We start from the raw sequence: 24,659 nt of genomic DNA, 5'->3' as shown, positions 1-24,659 counted from the left end.
ATTTTTCAAGTACAATCAGAGCATCCATGCCTAAATGTTGGTGTTCAAAATAAAAGTTGCCAGATTTTCTGTGTTTAAAGTGCTTATCTGTAGTTCATAAGGAATTGTTTGAGCCAAAAGTTTGGATAGCCAAAGGTTTGTGAATACTTGTGAATGTATGACCAAAAGTCCTAAAGGATAGCTTTGTGCACATCCAAATCATATTTTACTTTTTTCCAACACTTATTCTTTATTGCTCATATATTTTTTTATCGTTTTTTTTTTTATTTTACTTTCAGCTTGATACAACTAGACAGCTTGAATGGCTAAAATCAGTGAAAAAATCTCATGGGTCTGTAGAAGTTACTTCCCTTGCTCAAGCTGAAGCTATCAATGGAAAGGGTATTTACCAAGTTGGAAACTTAGAGAAAAAGACTTTTTTGAAAATTCCAGTAAGTTTTATTGGATCAAAGAATGTTTCTTGAATTCTTATACTATTTTTAGACACTGTTGGAGATAGTGTATTTAGATATATCATTCAGTGTTTAGGTAAAATACTTTAATGTTTCATAGGTCTCATAATGTTCGCCATTGTTACAGAGTTTATTCTTGGAAATTATTTCTTTGCACACTTCAAAAGCAATTGGGACATTTCAATATAGCATAGCATTCTTATTCAAATTGAACTATTTAATGATAACATATGGTTTAAGTCCATTTTAGGCATGATACAAAGTTTTTCATAAGAAGCAACTTATTTTATATTATATAGGAGTTGACAGATGTATTAGAGTTACGTGTCCCTGAAGAGGAGGGGAATATGGCTCAGAGAAATCATTACAGATACGATCAACTTCACGACCTCCAGTCACGACTGATGTTAGTGGCAGGGAAAGCTGAGAAAGGCAAAGATGATGTCGATAGATTTATGTTGGTAAGGTTTATAACAAGGAACAGAAAATGACATCTGAACTATCAAATACTAACTTTTAAGAAGATAAATATATTTGGTAAAGTAAAATACAACCATGACAAGCACCTACTGGTTGAGACAGTAAAAAAAGACAATTTAGAATGAAAAGATACAAAGTTGATTGAAATTAGTTGTTAAGAAAATAATTGTAAATCTTCTGCCATACACCTGGTCTCATAATTTGTTTTTATTGTTTTAGATCTTAGATTCAGTTGTTAGACTTGGTAATATATACAAAAAGCTGGTCACTGAAGGTTGTGTGCTTTTTTCTCAATGGCATGTGAAATTTCTATGTGACAAAGATAGAAAAGCATGTGCTTTTATAAACTTTGGATTTGGAGAAGAAAGGCTTACTTTAAAAGGTAGAATTGACGAGGAAAACCATGATGTCAGTTTCATCATTCCCAAACTAGCCAGATTTCTGGAGCAATGCCATGAGAAATGGTTGGACTATATTGACCAAAAACGTGAAAAGTATTACTGTCTGAATTTCTTCACAATAGATCAGATGGTGATTTTGCAACAGGAACTTGTCAAGATAGGATCTGCCCAAGAACCAGCAGCTTTGATTTATCCATTGATGTCTGCAGTAAAACATGGATGTACAAAGGACGATCTTGTTAAAGCCATGTCTGCTGCCAAACTTGATGTTGATAGAGCTGACACAGAGAGGGAAACACAGAAAGAAGATGAAGAGAAAGATAAAAATGAAGAGAAAGTAGAAGTATCGGATGATTTGAAAACACAGACATTTTTCAATGAAATGACAAAATCTGGATATCCCTTAGGGTTAGCGAGAGAAGCTTTGAAGCATGTAGAGGCTGATGATATAGATGGAGGTAAGGTTTGAAAACATGCCTGAAAAATGAAAAAGTGAAATTGGAATAGAAGCAACGTGTTAAAAAAACAAAATTAAATTATTGCAAATGAAATAAAACCTTTCATGAGAATCAGTTTACAATAAGTTTAAGGAAACAAATTTAACAGTTTGAAATCAATTTTACCACCCTGCCAACCATACTTTTTATACGCCCGTCAATTTTTGACGGGACGTATTATGGTATACAAATGTCCAGCGTCCGTCCGTCCGTCCATCTGTCTGTCCGGCGTAAACATGTCGCACCATAACTTGAGAATGACTTATCCAAATTTCATGAAACTTAACATAGTTGTTTCTTATGATGGTCAAACGATCTGTATACTTTTTGGTGAAAATAAGATTAAATTTTATTTTAGAGATATTGAGTATTTTGTTAAAAAAGGGGGAGGGGTTTTTCACATGTCGCGTCGTATCTCAAAAACAGTTTATGATTATTGCTTAAAACTTTACACACTTCTTAGTTATATTAACCTTAAGATCTGTATACTTTTTGGTGATGATTCAAAATTTTATTTTTGAGTTATTGAGTATTTTGTAAAAAAAGGGGGAGGGGTTTTTCACATGTCGCGCCGTATCTCAAAAACGATTTATGATTATTGCTTAAAATTTTACACACTTCTTAGTTATATTAATCTAAAGATCTGTATACTTTTTGTTTTTGATTCAAAATTTTATTTTTGAGATATTGATTTTTTTTTTTAAAAGGGGGATTTTCACATGTCGTGCCGTATCTCAAAAACGATTTATGATTATTGCTTAAAACTTTACACACTTCTTAGTTATATTAATCTAAAGATCTGTATACTTTTTGGTTTTGATTCAAAATTTTATTTTAGAGATATTGAGTTTTTTGTAAAAAAAAAAAAAAGGGGGTTTTCGCATGTCACGCCGTATGTCATAAACTATTTATGCTTATTGCATAAAAATTCACACACAAGACGACGGGTGTATCATGCGCTCATGGCGCAGCTGTTTATTATTAATCAATTCTTTTTTTTTTGTTAAAAAAAACCCAATGAATTTGCATTGAAACAGATGTTAACCTTCTTCATGATTTAAAAAAAAAGAAAAAGGTGCAAATAATAGGTATATAAGCCTTGATTCTCTGGTTATAAACAGGAATTGTTTGGTGTATGGACAATGAAGATGAATATGGAACAGAAGAACAGAGCATGAGTGAGACGGCACCTGACGAAGTTCCAGATTTCCATGGATGGACACAAACAGATCAGTCTCTAGCCTCAATAACTGAGGGCCTTGTAAATCAGCTGGTTGGAGTTGGATCTAGGTTAAAATGCGTTTTTTTTTTATATTTGATTTATCATATAAACTTTATATATGCAATGAAACTAGTTTTAAAATGTAATGCTAAGATGTGTCAAGATTTTTCCAACTCATCACCTGATTTGTTCCTTTCCAGATTTGTTCGGGTTTATTTTGCCTTTGATGGTAAACCTTTGTATTATTTAAGACATTAATAGTGTCACCTCCTTTTCAATTTAAAAAGAACAGAAGAAAAAACTGAAAATATTAAACAATTATTTCAAATCCTATTCACCAGGATTAATTTTCAACAAAGAAAAATGTAAATTATATTAAAACAGAACTTGTAGAGGAATTAGTTAAAATAAAGAAAACATTTTGGTCTTAATTTTGTTACAGGTAACAGTATGTATACAAATGTTGTCATTACATGGAAGAAACTCTATTATTTTTAAACTAATTTGTAGAGAGAATTCTGTTGACAAATTGATAAAAACCTTAGAAGACTTGTGGAAGACATTCCTGGTGTCCATTTCATCCAGTGTGTCTGATTATCTTAGTGTAGAACATCTTGGCATCATTCTTAATAGACTTAATGAACAAGGTATATATTTATATATATTAATTACATAAAGAGCACATTAAACTTAGCACATACAGATAGTTACAATGGCTGAGGCCTTATTTTTGTCTCACCTGCAACGAAAGTCGCAGAATTTCGTCGCAGAATGCAACCGACCTGGATGCTTCATAGCTTGTATGCAGGTACCTAAAGTTTCCGTCTGTCGTATGTGCATTGCCCCTGACCCCATTTTCATGGTTCAGTGACTGCTTGAAAAAAAATTACTGTTTTTTTGGAAAAAATGAAATACTCTCTTATTATGAGTAATAGGATAACTATATTTAGTCAAAGGTCTTTGTGTCTGTCAGGTAGGGTTCACTTGACCTCTACCTCATTTGATGAATTAGTGGTCAAGGTTAAAGTTACATGGTCAAGTCCTTACCTTAGTTTTTGTGGTTTGGTCTATTTCTCAGATACTATAAGCAATAGGGCCACTATATTTGGTGTATGGAATGATTGCAAGGTGTACATGTCCAACTGACAGGTTTCATCTGTCTTTGACCTCATTTTCATGGTTCATTGAACAATCTTTAGTTTTTGTGGTTTGGTCTATTTCTCAGATACTATCAGCAATAAATCAAGTATATTTGGTGTATGGAATAATTGTAAGGTGTACATGTCTGTCTGGCAAGGTTCATATGACCTAGACCTCATTTTCATGTCACATTGGTCAATGATAGATTTTTGTGGTTATGTGATTATAAAAAAGAAGATGTGGTATGATTGCCAATGAGACAACTCTCCACAAGAGACCAAATGACACAGAAGATTTAACAACTATACAGCCTTCATTAATGAGCAAAGCCCATACCGCACAGTCAGCTATAAAAGGCCCCGAAATGACAATGTAAATAGATATAAGAAGATGTGGTATGAGTGCCAATGAGACAACTCTCCATCCAAATCAAAATTTATAAAAGTAAACCATGGGAAAACCAACGGTCTAATCTATAAAAAAAACGAGAAACAAGAAACACTTATGAACCACATCAACAAACAACAACTACTGAACATCTGATTCCTGACTTAGGACAGGTGCAAACAATTGCAGCGGATTTAAACGTTTTAATGGTACCAAACCTTCAGCCTTTTTCCTGAAACAATAGTGTAACATCACAACATAGACATACACACTATAAAATATCAACTGAAATGGCTTAACTCAATCAAAGGACATATTAACACCAGTGAACATACACGTAACAAATAAAATTTGATCTATGATACAATGTAAATACAAAATAAATAAAAACAATTCAAACGAGAAAACTAACAGCCTAATTTATGTACAAAAAATAAACGAAAAACAAATATGTAACACATAAACAAACGACAACCCCTGAATTACAGGCTCCTGACTTGGGACAGGCACATACATACAGAATGTGGCGGGGGTTAAACATGTCAGCGGGATCCCAACCCTCCCCCTAACCTGGGACAGTGGTGTAACAGTACATCATAAGAACGAACTATAAAAATCAGTTGAAAGAGGCTTTACTCATCAGATGGATAAAAATACAAATACTACAAATACAAGTGGACGTGGCCGGGTACTTGTACATCCAAACAACAAAAAGACACTAAGTACAGATCTGAGAGTACTCGCAGTTACTGACAGCTAGTTCAAAGCCACTAACAACTAATAAAAAAAAATCATGCATCTAAGACTAAATTATCAATCCGTTTATCAGTTATTATAAACAATAGGTTAACTATATTTGGTGTATGGAATAATGATTGTAAGGTGTACATGGCTGTCTGTCTGGCAGGGTTCATATTACCTTGACCTCATTTTCATGGTTCATTGGTCAATGATAGGTTTTTGTGGTTATGTGAGTTTATCAGTTATTATAAACAATAGGTTAACTATATTTGTATATGGAATAAAGATTGTAAGGTGTACATGTCTGTCTGTCTGGTAGCTATAGGGTTCATATTACCTTGACCTCATTTTCATGGTTCATTGGTCAATGTTAAGTTTTTGTGATACTTGTTGTAAAACCTTCATATTACAGTTTTTCAACACAAATTCAATCATAAGTAAAACAGGCGAGACATTTCACTCATGTGCACTCTTGTTCCTTAAATTGATTGAAATATAAATACCTTTAATTTTGTTGGATGCTTGCATTCAATTGACAAATGTATTTATTGAAGTTATAGATAATAGGTAAAACTGTTCATTTTCTTACAGAAATCATTCATTATAAAAAAAGAATATTTGATTTTGACTTGCAGAATGAATAAAAGGAGATTTAAGGTTAAAATCAATAAGATACTAACAATACATAAAAGGGACGGAGAATAAGAGATATCAGGATTTGTTTTAAGACAGCTTTTCTATAATAGTTTTGTAGATGCATCCTTTCTAATAATAATCTCAAATAAAGACTAAAATTGTTTGATATTCATTTCAGATGACTTTACAGTAAACAGAACATTACTACCATGCTTTACTGCTGGAGAACCAAACTTGTTAATTTGTCCTCAGAGTAAGTCTCTTGTGTATTTGAAAGATAGATACAAAATATTTTATATTGAACTTATGTTTGAGCGTCTTTCTACAAAACCAGCCAGAGATGCAATTTATGATATTTGTCTTCGGCACTCGATTGTTTATAGCCCTATTTCAAAAGAGGAGGGGCATAACTCTTTTCTTTGAATTGATCTGTCAATAAAACACTTAGTCACATTTTTCTGACGAACTACAAGTGATTAATATTGCTTCTTATTATATAGAGCTGTGATCTTTTCATGCTAAGCCATACGTTGTGACACAGTTTAAGTTACCTCAATATTCTACTTCCTGTTTGTTGAAAACATAAAATTTTCATCATTTTTCAGTGAGCATTGGTATAATAATTGAGCAATAGCTCACAGTACTTCTTGATATTCTCCCTTTATTTACAGTGCTTTGAATATACTCTACATTTAAAAGACACAATTTTTGGTGGAGATTAGTCATATGTATCAAGTAATTCATCAAAATGTAACTCTTATCTCAAAGAACTGATGAATCCTTACAAAACTAATGAAGAAAGAACATATTTGTTAAATGAATCAATGTATTTCAGGTGAGATCTACAACACAGTATTATCAGTGTACAGTCATGAAGTAGCAAGACCTTTACCTCAATCTGACGAAGTTCTACTATGTACTCCCACTACAGCTCTGGATATGGTTAATGAATCTTTGAAACATAGAATATTTTAGAATGTGCTCTCAACAAAATAGTACTATATTTACCAAATTAGGCCACTCCAAATTAATTTAAAGTTATTCAGATTCGTGCTCCAAACGTTTTAGATACCTAAAAAATATGTTACTGTCATTCCTGAAAACTTTCTGAATTATCACTCCATTTAAATGAAAATTAATTCTTTAAATGTCATCTCTTGCCCCACAAGGTTATTTTTATAAGAATAATATTTACTCATATAATATTTTGTGATTCCTATGCAGGTTTGTATATTATAGCTATATATTTTAATGACTATTTGTGTATGTAAGTAATAAAATCGATGAACTTGATATGATATCTTACCTAGGTTTAATTCTTTTCTCTATTTAAACCTTTTATGAAAAAAACATTCCAATTTTTCTAATGTGATTATTTCATTCAGCTTGAAATTTTCTGGAGACGAGCATTGTTTACCAACAATGACCGAGTATTTTGTCTAGTGAATGCTGATCTGCTGAATTATGATGTGAGTGACAAGGGAGAGAACTCACTAGAGAGACATCTCAGGAAAGCTGAGAGTAAAGGTAAGATTTACTTACACTTTTATGATTTCAAGATAAATGAATTATTTTAAGATTGAAAGTTATGTTTCATATCAATTTTTAATATAGGGAAATAGTTAGGCTCATCTTGTAAAAGAAAATAAGAAGATGCCAAAAACATTGAAAAAAGAAAAAATATGGAAAGACAAAACATCTCAAAATACCACACAGAAAATCAAAGATTGAGCAACAGGAGGTGTAAAAAAAACAGGTTGAACTCCAAGGACAAGCACATTTTCCTCTACTTGCTTCACTCATCATGTTGCTCATGATAAGTATAAGAGCTAGTGAACATGCTATTATGAGATAACTGTTAGAACACCTTCCGTAAATATTGACATGTGACCTGTTTCTTGGTTCATTATTTTTTTTTAGGTATAAAGTATAGACTAGTAGTTATATGTAGTAGTGAGAATGAGTACAGATCCAGAATAGTAGCTGCTCTAGACAAATACCACAAACCCCCATTACATACAGATGTCAACATGGTTAGAAAATATCTCCTGACAAAATTTAAAGTGGACAAATCAGACAAAGAATGGACACCAGCATCAACTGTAGATTATGAAAGGTACTAAGTTACAAATGATATAGTAAGATTGGAAGAGTAATAAACACAGACTATGTTGGTCACAAAACCTGTCAAACCATTTATGGGAAAGTTAGTAGCTAGAATACTGAAAACATAAATTTTGGTGTATATCAGGTTATTTAAGACTTTTACTTTGACATAAAAGTTATTGTACCTTCTTTCAGATGCAGTGTACGTGTTGTAAAGTCATGGAGAGCAGGTGTGGGGAAGTCCCTGTACAAGAAAAGAATGGTAGAAAGTTTACTGAAACAAGTTTCTTCTACACAGAACAGTATCACTATTCCACTTCATGAAAAGACATTAAACAATGATGAAATTATGGATGTTTTCAAGGAAGAAATTTTACCTCCACAGAAATACAGACCTAGAATATTCCACATTGATATATCTCACGAGGTAAGCACAACAACAATATTCCACTTTCATACATATCATGAGGTTAGCACAAACACATTATTGTACATAGATATATCTCATGAGGTTAGTTAGCACAAACACAATATTCTCCTTTGATATATCTCATGAGGTTAGTTAGCACAAACACAATATTCCACATTGATATATCTCATGAGGTTAGTTAGCACAAACACAATATTCCACATTGATATATCTCACGAGGTTATTCAGCACAAACACAATATTCCACATTGATATATCTCATGAGGTTAGTTAGCACAAACACAATATTCTCCTTTGATATATGTCATGAGGTTAGTTAGCACAAACACAATATTCCACATTGATATATCTCATGAGGTTAGTAAGCACAAACACAATATTCTTCTTTGATATATCTTTTTAGGTTAGCACAAACACAATGTTCCATATTGTTATATCTTTTGGGGTAAGCACAATTAGAATTTCTTTGGCATCTAACTGGGAGGGAAAGATGAGAAAAAAATTCTAATTTGTGTAATTCAAAATTTGAAAATTCAAAGTTTGATTTTTCTATTTGTATATGTTTTACATCAATTAGGTCCAGGAAGGAGTAGATGTGTTCTTGTTTCAATTGTTGATACTTGGATGTTTAGGCCATAGTTCTGGATTTGTATGGAGAAGATCTGAGTTGGACTACTACATCATTGAGTCTATGCCACTATTAGCTAGGGATACAGATGTACAAGTTAAAGAGGTAAGACCACTGTTAGCTATAGATATGTATGGAGAAGATCTTAGTTAGACTACTACATCATTGAGTCTATGCCACTATTAGCTAGGGATACAGATGTACAAGTAAAAGAGGTAAGGCCACTGTTAGCTATAGATATGTATGGAGGAGATCTGAGTTAGACTACTACATCATAGAGTCTATGCCACTATTAGCTAGGGATACAGATGTACAAGTTAAAGAGGTAAGTCCACTGTTAGCTATAGATATGTATGGAGAAGATCTGAGTTAGACTACTACATCATCGAGTCTATGCCACTATTAGCTAGGGATACAGATGTACAAGTTAAAGAGGTAAGGCCACTGTTAGCTATAGATATGTATGGAGAAGATCTGAGTTAGACTACTACATCATTGAGTCTATGCCACTATTAGCTAGGGATACAGATGTACAAGTTAAAGAGGTAAGGCCACTGTTAGCTATGGATATGTATGGAGAAGATCTGAGTTAGACTACTACATCATTGAGTCCATGCCTCTACTAGCTAGGGATACAGATGTACAAGTTAAAGAGGTAAGTCCACTGTTAGCTATGGATATGTATGGAGAAGATCTGAGTTAGACTACTACATCATCGAGTCTATGCCACTATTAGCTAGGGATACAGATGTACAAGTTAAAGAGGTAAGGCCACTGTTAGCTATAGATATGTATGGAGAAGATCTGAGTTAGACTACTACATCATCGAGTCTATGCCACTATTAGCTAGGGATACAGATGTACAAGTTAAAGAGGTAAGGCCACTGTTAGCTATAGATATGTATGGAGGAGATCTGAGTTTGACTACTACATCATTGAGTCTATGCCACTATTAGCTAGGGATACAGATGTACAAGTTAAAGAGGTAAGGCCACTGTTAGCTATGGATATGTATGGAGGAGATCTGAGTTAGACTACTACATCATCGAGTCTATACAACTATTAGCTAGGGATACAGATGTACAAGTTAAAGAGGTAAGGCCACTGTTAGCTATGGATATGTATGGAGAAGATCTGAGTTAGACTACTACATCATTGAGTCTATGCCACTATTAGCTAGAGATACAGATGTACATGTTAAAGAGGTAAGGCCACTGTTAGCTATAGATATGTATGGAGAAGATCTGAGTTGGACTACTACATCATTGAGTCTATGCCACTATTAGCTAGAGATACAGATGTACAAGTTAAAGAGGTAAGGCCACTGTTAGCTATAGATATGTATGGAGAAGATCTAAGTTAGACTACTACATCATTGAGTCTATGCCACTATTAGCTAGGGATACAGATGTACATGTTAAAGAGGTAAGGCCACTGTTAGCTAAAGATATGTATGGAGGAGGTCTGAGTTAGACTACTACATCATTGAGTCTATGCCACTATTAGCTAGGGATACAGATGTACATGTTAAAGAGGTAAGGCCACTGTTAGCTATAGATATGTATGGAGAAGATCTGAGTTAGACTACTACATCATCGAGTCTATGCCACTATTAGCTAGGGATACAGATGTACAAGTTAAAGAGGTAAGGCCACTGTTAGCTATAGATATGTATGGAGAAGATCTGAGTTAGACTACTACATTATTGAGTCTATGCCACTATTAGCTAGGGATACAGATGTACAAGTTAAAGAGGTAAGTCCACTGTTAGCTATGGATATGTATGGAGAAGATCTGAGTTAGACTACTACATCATCGAGTCTATGCCACTATTAGCTAGGGATATAGATGTACTAGTTAAAGAGGTAAGGCCACTGTTAGCTATAGATATGTATGGAGAAGATCTGAGTTAGACTACTACATTATTGAGTCTATGCCACTATTAGCTAGGGATACAGATGTACAAGTTAAAGAGGTAAGTCCACTGTTAGCTATGGATATGTATGGAGAAGATCTGAGTTAGACTACTACATCATCGAGTCTATGCCACTATTAGCTAGGGATACAGATGTACTAGTTAAAGAGGTAAGGCCACTGTTAGCTATAGATATGTATGGAGAAGATCTGAGTTAGACTACTACATCATTGAGTCTATGCCACTATTAGCCAGAGATACAGATGTACATGTTAAAGAGGTAAGGCCACTGTTAGCTATAGATATGTATGGAGACGATCTGAGTTAGACTACTACATCATTGAGTCTATGCCACTATTAGCTAGGGATACAGATGTACAAGTTAAAGAGGTAAGGCCACTGTTAGCTATAGATATGTATGGAGAAGATCTGAGTTAGACTACTACATCATTGAGTCTATTCCACTATTAGCTAGAGATACAGATGTACAAGTTAAAGAGGTAAGGCCACTGTTAGCTAAAGATATGTATGAAGAAGATCTGAGTTAGACTACTACATCATCGAGTCTATGCCACTATTAGCTAGGGATACAGATGTACAAGTTAAAGAGGTAAGTCCACTGTTAGCTATAGATATGTATGGAGAAGATCTGAGTTAGACTACTACATCATCGAGTCTATGCCACTATTAGCTAGGGATACAGATGTACATGTTAAAGAGGTAAGGCCACTGTTAGCTATAGATATGTATGGAGAAGATCTGAGTTAGACTACTACATCATTGAGTCTATGCCACTATTAGCTAGGGATACAGATGTACAAGTCAAAGAGGTAAGGCCACTGTTAGCTATAGATATGTATGGAGTTAGACTACTACATCATTGAGTCTATGCCACTATTAGCTAGGGATACAGATGTACATGTTAAAGAGGTAAGGCCACTGTTAGCTATAGATATGTATGGAGAAGATCTGAGTTAGACTACTACATCATTGAGTCTATGCCACTATTAGCTAGAGATACAGATGTACATGTTAAAGAGGTAAGGCCACTGTTAGCTATAGATATGTATGGAGAAGATCTGAGTTAGACTACTACATCATTGAGTCTATGCCACTATTAGCTAGGGATACAGATGTACATGTTAAAGAGGTAAGGCCACTGTTAGCTATAGATATGTATGGAGAAGATCTGAGTTAGACTACTACATCATTGAGTCTATGCCACTATTAGCTAGGGATACAGATGTACAAGTCAAAGAGGTAAGGCCACTGTTAGCTATGGATATAGATTACAATTTAAAAAGGTAAAGGTATTGTTACATGTAGCTATTGATACAGAGTTACAAGTCAAATGATGTAAGGTCACCATTAACTAGAATACAAATGTACCAGTCAAAGACCACTGTAAGCTAATGATACACATGTTAAAGTCAAATTGGGGAGGTATATTTTAGCTATTGATAAAGATGAACAAGTCATTGAGCATGAGCCACTTTAAGCTTGGGATAAAGATGGCATTGTGATTAGACCACTTTTAAGTTAGGGATTCTGGCAAAGAGGTAAGCCTATTTTTAGCTGAAATTGAAAGATGACTTGCATATTTAGCTAAATATTAAATTTTTTGTGTTTCAATTTTTGTCTCAATTAAATAGCAATTTTCAATGATTAGTTTTCTGCTTAAGTTAAGTTGATATGAACTACTTGCGATGATATTTTCTATAAAGTTGCATTACTGTCTGTATATCTCAGTTTGTCAACCATTTCCAGGCCCTACCCACTAGTTGGTCCAGCGACTTTGAATTAATTAGCAATGTTGCTGTCCCTCAGATTGTCTTTATCTGAATCTAATTCTGACAGGCGAGACATATCTCTGTGTCAACAGTTTATTTATGGTAGGTTGTCGATTCATTGTTATTTGTTGGGTACCAATTTTCTTGGATTTAATTGGTATATAAAGTGAACCACAAATTTATTGTTCAACTAAGAACAAAGTAGCTATGGACTTGTTTGCAAACTGTTCAAAACAATGAAATCATGTGTTAACATAAATACAATTTTTTGCTAATCCACGGAAATTGGTACACACAAAAATAAATGAATCTAGTCAGTACATGGTCCTATTTATGATTCCAGGGAAGGAAGCTGAAGTGTTTACATCACTGCCTGGACATTCTACCTCACATTATCTGTAGATCTCCACAGGAAAGTTTAGACATCCTACGACAGCCTGATGATAATACAATTCATGATAGATTGTTTGATAATATAGAGTTCAGGAGTAAAACTTTCCAGAGACCATACCAGTACCTAAAGAGACTTGACACAAACTGTAAACTTGACAGTGTTAATCCTAGTCAGGCAGAAGGAGATAAAAAGGATTGTTTAGTTGTTTTACTCAGGTATGTAACAATGCCAATTGTTCATTTTTGGTTGATGACTCTTATGACAATATGAATCTGATATATTTCTTAACCAAATGCTTAGAAGGGGTATGTTGTATTGATCTAGTTGTTGCTTGCATGTAACAATCTAAAGAGAAATCATATTCTTCTGACTTCTCCCATCAGGCAATAAAACCCTTACTAAATTGGGGTGTCCTTTTGGCTGTGGTGGATGCTTAAATACACAGTCACTTCTGGTTGGAATAGGGATGTTAATATATTTTTATAGATAAAAGAAATATAGCTTGTTTTATGCCCGATTATTGTTGATGAATGGGTTTTAAACATAGGTTATAATTGACAGAAAAAAATCAGACAATATCTCTTTTTAAATATGAAGAGCATTATATTTTTCAGACACTGTGGTATAAGAGATCCGTCTTGGTCCGAGTTATATCATTTTGTCAGCTTCCTGAACAAACAGCTACAAGACTTTGAGGTGTCAGCTTTCTGTTGTTTAGCTGCCTCAGAAGATTTACCAGGATTTTCCAAGTTTGTACTGAGATTCCTTATACAGATGTCCAGAGTGAGTTCGACTATTAACATCAGCTTATAACTTTTTTAAAGACCTGCTGAAAAAGTGATTCCTTTATTTGCTATTTGCAACACAAAATTAGTCTTCAGATCTAAAACATGCAAAATTCATAGAGCATTCATGCTAATTCCTATATTCATTCATCCTGTAATTAGCTAATTTTGGTAATGATAAACACATGTGTACAATTTTTGTGTGTTAATAATGCAGAATTGATACCTTATTAATTTAAAAAAAAAAAAAAAAAAAAAAAAAAAAAAAAAGGGACAAAATTGACGAAATTTATATCTTGTTTTGTTATTTAGCAATAGAATATATAAATTTGGATTAGAACCATTTCAATCATCAATCATAATTAATCTTTTAAAAAAAAATTGTTTTCATTGTTATTCCAAAAGGTGTATAATTATATAAGTAAAGTCAACAGAAAAATAGATAAAAAGCTAAGATAACAGTGGAATTCTATTCAGAAATTCGAACAGGAAGAAATTTCATCAGTTGGTTACATATACATATGCATACTAAGAAAATGTAGTTTGATGGAATATTTACTTGCAGGATTTTTCTACGAGATCATTAGAAGTGAGTGAAGAATCACCAATACACCTGTTACAGAGACAAATCAGTCAGGACGATGGAGATGGGGAGGATGTAGTACAACAATACAAAATGAGACGAACCTGGGAAACTAGGTAATATTTAATAAATGAACCAGATTGTGCAATAGGAAATCAAAATAGTTGTTAGATATAAGAATAAGGTATAAAATATAGAACAAATTAAAGTTCATAGATTAAAGATGCATGCAACTCTGCCCTTATGTAAATTGCAAAGTTTGAACAGTATATATGATATTTCTTTCAGCCCACATCCATATCTATTCTTCAACCCAGACCATCACAGCATGACATTCCTTGGGTTCAACATTGAAAGAGGAAGTGGTAACTTGATAGATCAGCAGACCAGAAAGGTTTTAGAGGCAGCAATCATGCAACATACATTGTTTGATGCTTTAGTTAGAAACAGGGTCAATCTGTCAGAAAACTTTGATGCATTGCCTAGGTATTTAACTTTACATATTACTTTATCATGACAAGTTCAAAGGCATTCCTTATATGGAATTTCAAGGCATAGTGCCTCCCTTATGAACATTAATGTTAAGTTTTAAAAGGAATATTGTATTTTCTACCATGTAAACTTCACTTTAAAAACCTCCAGTTGTCACAAAAAGATTTACTTAAAATGTAAGAGAAGCATTGAATTTTTTAAGTAGAACTTTTTGTTGTCTTTTATGAAGTATTCTCTTGTTTACTATATGGTATGGAAAGTACAAAATGTAAGTCTTGACAATTGATCAATTCAAAATTCTCTGACTTTCAGACAGTCCTCCACAATAGTTGCTAGGTATCCATTATGTAAAAAAATTACCTGTGTTGCCTCATGTAAAGTTAACAGGAAAATGAATTCATTTAAGAAAAAAAGTACTTTTGAAACGGGAGTCATTAAAACGAAATTGTACTTTTTCAGACATGAGAAAATCAATAAGCTATGTAATGTGATGGGACTAGAGTTACCACATGACCCTGATGAGACGTATGAACTGACAACAGACAATGTGAAAAAGATTCTGGCTATTTATATGAGATTTAGGTAATAAAAGATTGACTTCTGAGGTAAAAGATCTAGTTTAAAGCCTTATAGGTATATGGAAACATTAATTGAATATGTTTCCTTTGGTATATTTTACTTTTGTTTGATAGTTTTCTTTAGGATTTATTTCAGAATTTTTTTTTAAATTCATCTAATTTATAAAACTGTCTTGTTAAGAATTAATATCATTGCATGTTTGAATTAGAAGAAGTACTGTGAACCAATCTATAATGATACTGATGATTTTAACTATTGTTCAAATTCTTTCAAAATGCACCGGCCTCCAAAACAGAAAGTAGACAGATTAGCTATTATTTGTACTAAATCTGTACACACTGAAATAAAGTTCCCAATAATTCTTATGTATGTGTACATATGTACATATGAACTGGGCTAAATTTGGGGTATATTTTTTTTCAGTCAATCAGCCAATCTATAGTTGTGATTAAAATTTCATCTATCTTTGCCCCTTGAATCATTGTGTTGAGAAGTAAATTTTAGCTGCGCTATAAACCAATATAAAAATTTTGCTATTTTTAGCCCCTCATGAAAGTTATCACATAAATATAACTAAGCAATATTTGATATCACTTCAGATGTGACATACCAGTTATCATTATGGGGGAGACAGGATGTGGTAAAACTCGTCTTATAAAGTTTATGTGCGCACTTCAGCAACCTCCTGGTGTAAAAGTGGAAAATATGATTCTTATGAAGGTAAGAGTAAGGTCTATATGCCAAGACTGAGGAAACTAATCAAGTTTATGTGCTCAATTTAGCAATCTTCAGGTTTTAACATAGAAGTGAAAGAAGGCGTGGCCTTCAATACATTTGGAAGAAACAGTTTCAGGCTATCAAATCAGACTGCATTTTGAGAAGAGTAGAAGATTTACCATATCTCTACTAGCTCTGTTTAGACTAGACTTAATAAAAAATTATCAAGTTTATGTGGTCACTGTAGCAATCTGCTTGTATTTATGCATATGATGTAATTCTTTTGAAGATATTCACACAGATTTCATGTTTTATTCATGGAATTGTGCATGCATAACTTTTACAACTTTCTTCGTCCTATATTTACACAGGTTCATGGTGGAACAAAGCCATCTGACATAATTAGAAAAGTGAAGAAAGCAGAAGAAATTGCAAGCAAAAATTCTGCAACCTATAAAAATATGGACACTGTGTTGTTCTTTGATGAAGCTAATACAACTGAAGCCATTGGCGTAATCAAGGAAATTATGTGTGACAAGTCTCTTGGAGGAAAACCAATTAATCTTCATGAGAGGTTGAAAATAGTGGCAGCTTGTAATCCATATAGAAAGTAAGTTTTATTTTATGAATTCTACTGCAATTTTTATGTAACAAGTTTTTTCATTGGCTAAAAGTTACTATCAATTTCACAGTTGACATGTTTTATCTAAGGAGTTACCCGCCATTGTAAATTGCTTGAATCAACAAATGTTGGATTACTACAATATTATTGAAAATAAAATAAAACCATCTCAAAAATGCTGTTTTGATGTGATTTTATCCAAATTTGAATTGTTATAGTAAAGTAATAACCTTCAGTTTGTAATTTCTCATTTGTATGACGTCACGTTTAGCCGTGACGTCAATGCTCCAAAATCTTTCATGAAGTTTCACGGAATTTTGTTAGGGTCTTATATATTATTTCTATTTGTAATGCATTAGAATCGTAAAACAGTACTGTAGTTGAAGAGTTGCCACCATCAATTTTGATATGATGGTCACAAATATCCGTTTTACTGTCTCTGCTTCTCGTTGCCTGTAAAACTGCATTTGTGACCATCCAATGGCAAATGGACAGCAGCAACTCTTATAACTACAGTACTGTTATTCCTTAATTTTTTTATGATTAATACTAACTCTTGTCATATTAATGCAAGCTCTTGTGGAAAAAATAGAATAAACTTTCTGTAAAATTTGTACAACCATGCAAGATTACTTAAATGTGGAATGGAATACATGTATGGCAAATAAATTCATGATATAAAATGATGAAATCCTTACTTCTTGAAAAAAACCAAAAGTAAAGAAACAACTCTGTTATTATTGTTTTTTTTTTTCTCAAAGTCAAATTCATTTCTGGTTTGTACCTAACCAAAGATGCATTTGAATTAAGCTTTTTTTTATAAGCAAATAAATAGTATATTTAAACATACTTGGAAAGAAATCTAAAGGATAAAATTTTTTTTAGGGTGTATGGCATTTGATTTTATAACTACAACTGTTTTGTTTTCTTTATCTGAAATTTAGACATTCAGAGAAGTTGATAAAGAGATTAGAACAGGCAGGACTTGGCTATTATGTCAGTTCTGACAAAACTACGGACAAACTTGGTATGTAAACACTTATTAACCCTTTCAGCTATTTCTCGTTGCCAGTTTCGCCATAGAAATGCTGAAATATTTCCATATTTACAGCGTCTTTTTCGATTTCCGCCATTTGCATTTTGTCAAAATATTTTTTTTATTTTGCTTCTACTGCATGCTTTTACCATTAAAGTTCCCGCGATTTCAACCGCAAAAGGGACCTTGTATATCATCGATTCATATGAGGAAAAATTAGAGAGGACCCAAATGAAAACCGAATGGTTACGTGTCTGGATGAAAAATCCATCGTCATCACGACATATGCCGCGAACAGCAGTAGCAGGCGGCATACGTCATCGTGGAATATGCCGTGTATAGCTTTGACAGGGTTAACTTTTTCATATTCAGTAAAGATTGTACCCCTGCATCCACTGACTGCAAAGTCTGCCTTTAAAAATGCCTGTGCCAAGTCAGGAATATGGCAGTTGTTTTTCACTTGTTCCGTTGATTGATAGCATTTTTATAGACTTCAGCTTTTTTTTTTTAATTTGAATTTGAATTTTGGAGTTCGGTATTTTTATTATACTTGTTTTCCTTACATACCAAACAATAACAATCTGCAAACTTTAAGGTTGCAAAGCCTTGATATTTTTAGGAAATATAAGAGACTAATTACCATAGAATACTATTCAGGTTTAATTTTAAATATCGCAGCTTTATATATTATTCTTGGACTAAATTATACTCCCCTGGAAAACAGTTATAAAATGTATCTATCCATTGGCTTTCCATATTGTTATTTCCATTTCTTTGTTTAATATAGGAAAATAATTTGCTGACTGATTCCTTTAACAAATATATCAATCAATCAGATACATATTTTCAGGGATGTGATTTATATGTTATATTTTACAGGGAGAATACCAATGAGACACTTAGTATACCGTGTCCAGCCACTCCCACAAAGTATGTTGCCCCTAGTCTGGGACTTCGGACAATTAAACACAGTTGTAGAGGAAATGTATATCAAACAGATGGTTCTCAGATATGTATGTACTTCAATATATTATTTTTGAGCTGAATCAATGCAATCTTGAATAAAACTGCCTCAGTCATGGACCTGAATAATATACGCAATGTAACACAAAATCAATTATTATAAAATCTTTGGTGTTTTTACAACTGAATTAGATTTTCACATATGAAGTAAACAAAAGCTTTCTGAAATTGAAACATCTGATTCTGCTTTAGAACTGTATGTGAAAACCTTCAATATATGATGATTTTGTTAAGTACTTTTTGTGATTTGTTAAAAAAAAAACTGTCAAGAAATCAATCGTAATTATCTTTTTAATATTTAACATGATTTCATACAGATGATTGTTTCATTATTAATTTTTTAGATAAAAAATGGGGAACTACCTTCTGGAATAGAAACAATTTTAAGCAAGATACTTACTGTATCTCAAGATTTTATGAGAGATCAAAAGGTACAGTTTTGTTTATAAAATTAATACTCCCTGAATACTCCCTGAATGTCTTGATAATTATTTTTTATTTTTTCAGTATAAGAATTTATGAACTCCTAATTTTAGATTTGTATGCTTAGCCTAGGATAGCACAGGGGCATTATTTTTTCTGGCCTGTGTTGTATGTCCTTCAAATCATTCGTCTGTCAGTCCTTCCATTAGAGTGTCTGTTCCTTATCAGGTTAAAGTTTTGGTTAAGGGTATTTTTTGACTGCATCAACTTGAAACTTAGTATGCATGTTCATTATTAAGTGAACTATTTTATATACCGGTATGATAGATTAGGGTTTGGCCTAGTTTCCGGTTTCACTTAACTTGGAAATGTGATAGTGCGGGTGAGGCATGGTGTCCTATGGACACATATTTCTTTTTTTTTTTAATTAATTTACTTTCCTGAATTACTAGAATTTCCTAAGGAGGGATAGATTTTCTCTTAAAATATTTGTATTGACTTTATATATTATTAAGTGTAACCAAAACTGGAAACGATGTGTTGATAAAAGAAAAGTTAATTAAAATTTAATATCAATTTTATATTTAGGATGAGTGTAGTTTTGTTAGCTTGAGAGATGTAGAGAGAGTTTTACAGATGATGAGTTGGTTCTACAAACAGAGTAGGGAAGACCAGTTATTGTTCAGGAGACTTCACAACATGAATGATGCAGAAGATTCAGAGGAAGATTCAGAAGATGAATCAATGGAAGTAGAAACACATCAGGTAAATGTGAAACATCTCTTTGTTATGCCCCTGTTGTAGCCACCAGGGTTCCAATTTAGGCAGTGAGTCACTTACCGTTCTAGAGTTATGCCCATTTTTAACTGTAAAGTATTTTGTAAATGTGAAACACCCCATCAGGTAAATGGGATACACCTTGTCGTGTAAATGTAAAACACCACATCCCGTAAAGAGAAAGATCTCATCAGGTAAATGGGAAACACCTTATCAGATAAATGTCCTTTACACAGCAATTATGCTATTTGTGCATTCATGTAATGTGTGAATAAGCATTTATATACAGATATACAGTCACTGACCATATAAAGTCTTATTTGTGACGTTAACAATATTTTCCCATAGACTTATCTCTCATTTTATGAATGAATTTTTACTTTAAGTTCAATAAAGCCAATTACTATACATTGTCTCACATATAAAAAGTTGCAGCTCTAATATGTCAGTTGTGAAAAAAACCATAGCTATAACAGATCTGGTCTACATAGAAATCAATTTTTCACGATCATTTTAACAAGTTGTTATAAAACTTTTATAGCAAATAGATGATGTGACCAGGTCACTGGTGCTTGCCCTTGGGGTCTGTTACCATGCCTGTTTGAAGAACAGAAAAGAATACAGGGATACAGTTGCCAAGTATTTCACACAACCCTTGGTGTTACCAGGAGGTGCTGATCAGATTGAAGAGGAAATTTCTAAGTAAGCATTTACAATAAACTGACTTTTACAAAGTGGCAGAGATGTGTATAGTCCACATGATTAAAAAAAGTAGAGTACAAAAGACCAAGATAGAAAGAAAAAGAAAAATTGAAAATTAATCATGAGAAACTATTGTTTGAGTCAATGAAATAGAAGAAGAAACGAATCTGAAATGTTAATCTATCTTAACAAAGTAAACAAATAAAGACAGATACTTATATAAATGTTACAAGTAATAAAGTTAATATTTAAGCTGAAAAAATCATAGGTTTTTTAGTATAAAAGGTTTAAAAGGAAAGATATAAATATTAGATAAAGCATTCCTCTATATATAATTACAGATGTCAGTCTGTATTCTTGGATAGTGTTAGCTTAGCACCAAATATAGCCAGAAATCAGGCTTTAAAGGAGAATGTATTTATGATGATAGTGTGTATAGAGCTGAGGATTCCTATGTTCCTGGTGGGTAAACCTGGAAGTTCTAAATCTCTAGCTAAGACCATAGTAGCTGATGCCATGCAGGGAAATGCTGCTCAGAATGAACTCTTCAAAAATTACAAACAGGTGATTATCTTTATGTCAATGTCTTGAGAGATCTTTAATATGTCTTAGACTGACTTGTTAAGGGAAGCATTTTCTGTATATCCTTAATGATGATTATATACAGAAGTTAACTGTTATTGTAAATGTAGAAGAAAATAACAATTTATACATTTTTAAAAAATACTTTTCTAGATTTACCGTTATCAGAAATGTCATATGAAATCAAACTGTTAGATAATTTGTAAAAATGTAAAATGAACGACTCTTTAGCTTTTGGAAGGAAAAGCATTGTAACAAATTTCATAGAATGTGGGTAGATCACATTATGTTCACTTAATGAAGCAGTTCCACCTCAGAATTAAATTTGTCTGTTGAAAATGATACTTTTTGTCTGTTGAAAATTTGCATTTAGAATCTATTCAAATTTTCGTTGTTAACCCACTCAAGACTGTGCTGGAATGAACATGTCTAATTAAAATGATTTGTCTTATCTTAATGTTAGTGGTCTTACCCCTGGTTGCCAAAGGGTTAACTACCGCCTCAGTGGTCTTGTGGGAGGTCATGGGTTTAAACCCCCACGACGTCAAACCAAAGACTTGCAAATTGGTATTTGCTGCTTCTCCACTAAGCATCCAGCATTTAGGAGTAAGAGCAAAGACTGGTCAACTGGGAGTCGGAATAATGTGTCCAGGTTAGGTGACCTATCTTCCTACAGAATGATACCTTGTGAACTTACATGTTCAGCTCAGTGTGTACTTCTAGTACAAAGCAGGGTTAATAATCATTTCACATAATCATCTTAATGTCCTGAATATGCATTTAATTTGCCACTGAAAGTTAAACAGCCATCCATCCATCCATCAATCCATCCATCCATCCAAAGAGTTAACAAATAGCTAGTTATGAGGGTCTTTTTTGCTGAAAGATAGATATGAGATTTTTCTGTGAACTACTTTTTCTCTTTGTACATAAGGTCACCTACTTAACTAATTTTACAGGTACAAATGGTATCTTTCCAATGCAGTCATTTGTCAGTACCGGAAGGTATAGTGGGTACATTCAGACAATGTGCTAACTTCCAGAAAGGTAAACCTCTAGATAGATTTGTGTCTATAGTTGTATTGGATGAAATTGGTCTGGCTGAAGATTCACCAAGAATGCCGTTGAAGGTAGGTACAGTTCTTCCTGTTGATATTTAATAAACAGTAAATTTCTTTGTGTTTTTTATGGCCCCACCACAATGTGGAGCCATATAGTGTTACCCTTATCCCTCATTCCGCAACAAACAGTTATACAGACTTTTTTTCTAAATGCCTCCACATATTGAGCTGATTTTTAGTATGTGAGTCTACTATGATGAGTTACAGATCGAGTTTATGTTTGGTTTTTCTCTGCTGATATTTGACGAAACTACAGGCTTTTGAACTTTGATAATTTGATGAAAATAACATTTGTACAGACTTTCTTCTCAAATTTCCTCACCAAAAAATGGCTTCAAACTTTTTTTTTATAGTGTTACCCTTATCCGTCATTCCGCAACAAACAGTTATACAGACTTTTTTTCTAAACGCCTTCGCATATTGAGCTGAATTTTAGTATGTGAGTCTACTATGATGAGTTAAGTTTGGTTCTGCTCCACTGATTTTTGTGGAAATTACAGGCTTTGAACTTTGATAATTTCATGAAAATAACAGTTATACAGACTTTGAATCTACTATGATGAGTTACAGATCAAGTTTAGGTTTGTTTCCTCTCTGCTGATTTTTGCCGAAATTAAGGGCTTTTGACTTTGAAAATTTCGTGAAAGTAACATTTATACGGACTTTCGTTTTCAAATTTCCAGTCCAAAAGATGGCTTCAAACTTTTTGGCGAGCGGGGCCATTTGTGTTGTTTCGACACATATAGTTTCTAAATATTTTTACCAGTGCAAGTAGATCTGAATTCTTAGAAATTGTAATATTTAATGAAATACAGTTAAGGGATTGTAGGATAACATGGTGATAAATATTAAGCATAGTTTTTACTATAAATACATGGCTGAAAATTAATTTGCTTTAGCTGTCATCAATCTGAAAATTCTTATTCTGCACTTCATGACTCTGAATAGCTCACAGAAAATTTATTTATTATTTAGATTTTTTTCTTCTTCATGAATTGTACTCCACAGTTTCTGCTTTTTGTTAATTTACATCTATTTCCACCTGTTCCGTATTAGTTCTATTCAACTTAATTTACAATAGCTGGCAAAACTCTGAAAACAACAGTATCAATTGTGTAATTAGCTATTCAATGGAAATTTATCTCTAGATTAAAACAGAATTAAGTCTACTTTTTCATACTGAGCAGTGTTTACCAGTTCCTAAAGAAAAATGAAAAGAAAAACAATATAGTCATGATCTCTATCAAAGTACAATTCAATATATAAATATTTTTTTGTAGACCTTACATCCACTCCTTGAAGATGGTTGCCCTGACGATGAAGAACCAGCAGACTATAAAAAGGTAAATTGTGTTTACTGATTCCTAAATACAAATCAATAGGCAAAAACCAAACTGTGTACTTAGATTTCACCAATAGCTTCAATCCCTCCCAAAAAACAAAGTTCAATACTTTCAATAAGATATTCAAAACTTTTAATGAATTGAATAGTTGACAATTTATTTTACAAGTCCATTTAGCATGTTAGCAGTCAATATATGGAAGCCTTGCAAGTAAATTTGCTGAATTCTAACTATGTTAGTACTGCTAAATTACTGTGTTAATTCTGGTTCATACCCTATAAAGAATAAATATTTTCCTGCATATGATATGTTTCCTTAAATACTTGTAGGTTGCTTTCATTGGTATATCAAACTGGGCCCTGGATCCAGCCAAAATGAATAGAGGTATCCTTGTACAACGTGAAGTTCCTGATATCACAGAACTCATCGAAAGTGCTAGGTATGGAAAAAATTTAATAATATAATTCATAAGATATGTATACACCTTATCGACACCATTTTAACCTGCATCACTAACGGCAAAAGCAGGTCTGGTAACCGCTGAATTCTGTCTGGCATTCCCTGCATCCATCCATCCAAAAGACTTTGAGAAGAAAAGTTTAACTTTCCTCAAATATTTCTTGGTTTCTAGGACAGGTATTGATTTTGTATTTGG

The 24,659-nt window shown here is 33.0% G+C and overlaps 1 protein-coding gene across 2 annotated transcripts in view; it reads left to right on the top strand.

Annotated features, from left to right (window-relative positions):
• Nucleotides 1-24,659, top strand: part of LOC127702551 (E3 ubiquitin-protein ligase rnf213-alpha-like) — a 151,314-nt gene that overhangs the window by 51,844 nt on the left and 74,811 nt on the right. For both annotated transcript variants that reach the window (XM_052206794.1, XM_052206793.1), the window contains exons 21-47: nucleotides 279-431; nucleotides 752-913; nucleotides 1,152-1,791; nucleotides 2,952-3,120; nucleotides 3,563-3,699; nucleotides 6,135-6,209; nucleotides 6,792-6,898; nucleotides 7,342-7,483; nucleotides 7,877-8,072; nucleotides 8,258-8,489; nucleotides 9,070-9,225; nucleotides 13,169-13,434; nucleotides 13,834-14,002; nucleotides 14,570-14,703; nucleotides 14,876-15,073; nucleotides 15,539-15,661; nucleotides 16,258-16,378; nucleotides 16,747-16,985; nucleotides 17,942-18,024; nucleotides 18,913-19,046; nucleotides 19,401-19,487; nucleotides 20,068-20,244; nucleotides 20,798-20,958; nucleotides 21,300-21,522; nucleotides 22,500-22,670; nucleotides 23,942-24,004; nucleotides 24,334-24,443. In XM_052206794.1, coding sequence (XP_052062754.1) covers nucleotides 279-431; nucleotides 752-913; nucleotides 1,152-1,791; nucleotides 2,952-3,120; nucleotides 3,563-3,699; nucleotides 6,135-6,209; nucleotides 6,792-6,898; nucleotides 7,342-7,483; nucleotides 7,877-8,072; nucleotides 8,258-8,489; nucleotides 9,070-9,225; nucleotides 13,169-13,434; nucleotides 13,834-14,002; nucleotides 14,570-14,703; nucleotides 14,876-15,073; nucleotides 15,539-15,661; nucleotides 16,258-16,378; nucleotides 16,747-16,985; nucleotides 17,942-18,024; nucleotides 18,913-19,046; nucleotides 19,401-19,487; nucleotides 20,068-20,244; nucleotides 20,798-20,958; nucleotides 21,300-21,522; nucleotides 22,500-22,670; nucleotides 23,942-24,004; nucleotides 24,334-24,443 — 4,628 coding nt within the window. The remainder of the gene's footprint in view (nucleotides 1-278; nucleotides 432-751; nucleotides 914-1,151; nucleotides 1,792-2,951; nucleotides 3,121-3,562; nucleotides 3,700-6,134; nucleotides 6,210-6,791; nucleotides 6,899-7,341; nucleotides 7,484-7,876; nucleotides 8,073-8,257; nucleotides 8,490-9,069; nucleotides 9,226-13,168; nucleotides 13,435-13,833; nucleotides 14,003-14,569; nucleotides 14,704-14,875; nucleotides 15,074-15,538; nucleotides 15,662-16,257; nucleotides 16,379-16,746; nucleotides 16,986-17,941; nucleotides 18,025-18,912; nucleotides 19,047-19,400; nucleotides 19,488-20,067; nucleotides 20,245-20,797; nucleotides 20,959-21,299; nucleotides 21,523-22,499; nucleotides 22,671-23,941; nucleotides 24,005-24,333; nucleotides 24,444-24,659) is intronic.

This window comes from Mytilus californianus, unplaced genomic scaffold (genome assembly GCF_021869535.1).
Source record: "Mytilus californianus isolate M0D057914Y unplaced genomic scaffold, xbMytCali1.0.p SCAF_5, whole genome shotgun sequence".
NCBI lineage: Eukaryota > Metazoa > Mollusca > Bivalvia > Mytilida > Mytilidae > Mytilus > Mytilus californianus.
This window is presented reverse-complemented; position numbering and strand designations above follow the sequence as displayed.